Source organism: Lichtheimia ornata (assembly GCF_029851405.1).
Source record: "Lichtheimia ornata isolate CBS 291.66 chromosome Unknown scaffold00287, whole genome shotgun sequence".
NCBI classification, from domain to species: domain Eukaryota; kingdom Fungi; phylum Mucoromycota; class Mucoromycetes; order Mucorales; family Lichtheimiaceae; genus Lichtheimia; species Lichtheimia ornata.
Genome location: NW_026695606.1, coordinates 25 through 4,267, shown reverse-complemented (window position 1 = coordinate 4,267; position 4,243 = coordinate 25). Strand labels below are relative to the sequence as shown.

The following is a 4,243-nucleotide window of genomic DNA, read 5'->3' as shown; positions in this document are numbered from 1 at the left end:
ACGTACTTTTCATCTTTCATCTTCATTTTTATCCTCGTAATATCTCATTTTTTTACGTTGAATTATCGCCTACAACATGCCTGAATCAAGGAAACGATAACATACACGTACAAGAGGCCACGTAATCCACTCTTCAAGAGGCCATGTAATGCACTTCTATTCACTATTCCATCCTGGTTCCGAGGACTCTTTATTTCTTCTGCACAAGACGGGTATACTATACAAGAACGCAAGAAGTCCCATAAGGACAAGAACAAGTACACGTCAAGCCGTCGCAAAGCTAGCAAAGAAAAGATTCCCACGCAAGACACCCGTGAAATCGTGGTACCTCAAGAAAGACTCAACAAGCTGCTCTCTCAATACAACCATGCTCTCAAGACTCTGGCTCAATTGTGTGAAGTGTATGATGACGCGTATGGAAAGCAGGTTAAAGTGGGAACACCACCAATGCCAGCAATACCATCAAAGCCAATACCACTAGCACAACAATACTCCTAACAAGGCCCACGCAACGCCAAAAGGTACAGTATCACCAAGTCATCAAAGCCCCAATATTGGTACAAGCGCCACATCCGTTATGTCAAACACCACCCTGAGGACTCAAGACACGTTAAGCAACACAAATTCCACCACCCAACAAAAGACACCAACCTGCGTAGACATTACAACGTGGCATGTGTGCATTGTGAGGAGTGAATGACATCGTTGCCAAGCGTACACAGGCGCACACAAGGAAAAAAGGAAGACGAAAAGGTTCGCAGGCTCAACAGAGTGCATCCACACCATGACTGCTACAACCCCTGATACGTCTCACACCTGCTGATGAAGCACTTTGACTTTGACTTTGACTTTGACTTTGACCTACATGCTGACCTTGATCAGTTCGCTGCTGCTGGATTGGGCAATACCCGAAAAGCAAACACACCGAATTAGAAACGTCCCATACGTATACGTTCTCCCATTCTTATACAGAATAAACGTTGCCCAGCTTTGATCGATCTAAGCGCTGTAATTTCTGTTTTTGAATACATGACTTTGTGATGAAAACAACTGGTCTAATTATTTGGATGGGAAAATTTGGTATCCTGGCAACGGAGATGCTGTCCTAGAATTGCCACTACAACACCCTTTAGTTTCGAGGTTATGAACCTTGCATACGATGATGTGATCATAGGCACAGACCTAATGTCACTAATCGGGATCGCTCTCACAGGACTAGCCTTCAAATGGGATCATGATGACTCGTCTTTAGATTTAACATCCACTTTGGCATAGTTGAACAAGAAAGCAATGAGCCTAATAAGTCTCCAACAGGCACACCTACGAGTGACATGACTTTTACTGCCAAATCAAACCTTTTATGGAAGCCAATACACGTATTTCCAAAGCATCATGCTGCCACATGGAAGAATCTGTGATAGAGCTACCTACTCCTGGCGTCATTTTTTTTATCCTCAATATCCTATACCATTTATTCAAGAACCTGCTACAATGCTGCTGTCAAGAAATGGTTGGATTCTTTCTATTGTCATCCATATCCCATACCATTCATCCAAAGACCTGCTACCAATGTTGCTGTCAGGAAATGATTAAATTCTTTCTATCATCATCAATATCCTATACCATTCATTTCAAGACCTGCTATCAACGCTGCTGTCAAGAAATGGTTGAATTCTTCCTATCATCGTCAACATCCCATACCATTCATTCAAAGAACGGCTTTCAATGCTGTCAAGAAATGGCTGGATGATGGTGCCGTCGTTAGACCTCCTGTAAACGATGCATGGAACAGCCCTCTCACAATGACATCTACAACCAATATCCTCCAAACACCAACGTGTCATGCATTGCATCTTCGAGAATATGACATTCGTACAATCGTTCATTGACGACATTGTCATCCACTCACCTGACATGCTAACACACACGCATCACGTCAAACACTTCATACAAGCGTTGACTCATGCAAATCTCATTCTTTATTCTGCCAAATCTCACATGGCACAAACTCGCATTATCATCTCAACTTTACCATAAGTCACAAGGGCATCACCCTGCACAACCGCACACTCACATTTATCTTCTCGACTTTACATAAGTCATAAGGGAATCACCCTGCACAACCGCACACTCACATTTATCTTCTCGGCTTTATCATAAGTCATAAGGGCATACCCCTATACCAATCGCACACACACCACTATGCTGTAATGGCTCATACCCAAAACCGGCAAAGATCTCCAACGTTTCCTTGGGATCGTTAACTACTTTCAGGGACACATACCCAATGTAGCATCCATACGAGCACCCTTGGATCGTTTTCGGAATCTCTACTCCTTGGAAGATACATGGAATGATGAACACTTACAATGCTTCAATAAGCTTAAACGCGCTTTACAAGCTGATGTGCTCTTTGAATTTCCTGATCTTTCGCAATCTTTCTTTATTTGTGGTAACAGATGTCTCCTTATGGCATTGGCGCTGCATTGTTTTTGACGCATTGACGGTCAAGAGCGCTACACATCCTTCATGTCTCATGCACTCTCATCCTCTGAACGCAATTATTCCGCTACCAAGCGTGCACTTCTAGCCGCCATGCTTGCTTTACGAACATTCCATCAATCTTTGTGGGATAACACATTCACTTTATATACCAATCATCCAGCTCTATGCTATCTACATACTACAAAGGTAGCTAACGCCATGGTGATAAACGGGCTCGATACCCTACCTACATACACGTTCAACGTGGTTCACTTACCTGGACTCCAAAACATTCTTCACATTCATCTTTCTCGCTTGTTCACCCCAAGTGACAAGCTGGAGGGGGGTAATCATCCTCATATCCTTCACAATGCCGACATACAAAGCACCAACAGATATCTTGACACCTCCCGAAAAGGATCGTCCAAAAGAACTGGAAGATGCACATAAGATCGGTCATGATGGAGCTGAGCATATAGTGAAATACCTTCAACACACGCAAGGAATACACTGAACACCATCTTGCAACACGCGGTAGAACTCGTAAAGTCATGCCCTGTTATCCAACACTTCAACATCGCGAAAAAAGGCTTCCATCCCTTGCGACCCATATACACATACATACCAGAAGGCCATTGGACGCATCACCCATAGGCTCACCAATCCATATCATCCTCGAGCAAAAGATACAGCTGAACGCTTGATACAATCTGCAATACAGTTCATTAAGAAGAAGCTTGAAGGTGCCAGCCGTGATTGGGATTACCAACCTCGCACACAGTTGCATATCTCGAAACGCTCGCAATCGTCGCCTTTCTCGCTCATGCTCACTCGTAACGTAAACGCATTACGTGAATACCGCAAGGACACATCGACACCTGTTACTTCCATGTCGTACGAAGAATTCGTCAATCGACTCGGGCACATGCAAAGGGTTGTGTTTCCAACTTTGAAAGAAAGAGCGGACGCGTATGTCAAGAACCAAGGAAACCAATTTGAATCCACGCACAAGCTCACCAGTTGACCCGAGCAAAGTCACGTCATGGCTAAAGTGCATACACCTATACATGAAGATCCATACACCATCCTACGCAACATCGAAGGTGGTTCATACATCATACAAGATGACATCGGCTCACTAATGCCGTGCGATCACACCCCTTCCGATTTCATCCAGCAATACTGGAAGTGACATGGTGAGAAGCAACCTGATATTGCTCACAACGCCAACAATACTACGTCACACAAACGCAAGGCACATGGCCAAAGCACAGGCCAACGTCGATCCAAACGTAACAAGCAATAATGCAATACCCTTCAAAAAGGCAATACCTTAGCAGAGGCCATACCTCCAACAGAGGCAATACCTCATTCAACGACAATACCATGACCAGAAGGCAATACCTTCATCAGAGGCAATACCTCATGCAGCGGCAATACCGTCATCAGAAGGCAATACCTTCACCAGAGGCAATACCTCAGCGGCAATACCGTATCCAAAGGCAATACCTTACAAGAGGCAATACCTTTACCACACAAGAGGAAATACCTTGACATGCATCAGGCAATACCTGGCATAAGGTAATACCTTGACACATCATCCTACGCTCGGTGGATCTTTTCCCATTTTTTTTCCCACAGGGTTTTTTCACGGGTTTTTCTGATCTGCCATCCATAGCGTCAACATCTTCCAACCTTTCATTCTTCAACGGTTGTTCCAACCTGGTGGGGGGTAATGTCGTATTTCAAGTACCAATAC

General features: G+C 44.1%; 1 protein-coding gene across 1 annotated transcript; it reads left to right on the top strand.

The window, feature by feature from the left end:
* Nucleotides 1-2,529: 2,529 nt before the first annotated feature.
* On the top strand, nt 2,530-3,790 carry O0I10_013173 (uncharacterized protein; the record flags this gene model as incomplete). Its single annotated transcript, XM_058492988.1, has 3 exons — nt 2,530-2,691; nt 3,206-3,418; nt 3,689-3,790. 3 exons carry the CDS (start codon nt 2,530-2,532, stop codon nt 3,788-3,790), a joined length of 477 nt encoding a protein of 158 aa, XP_058336246.1.
* Between the last annotated feature and the right edge of the window lie 453 nt (nt 3,791-4,243).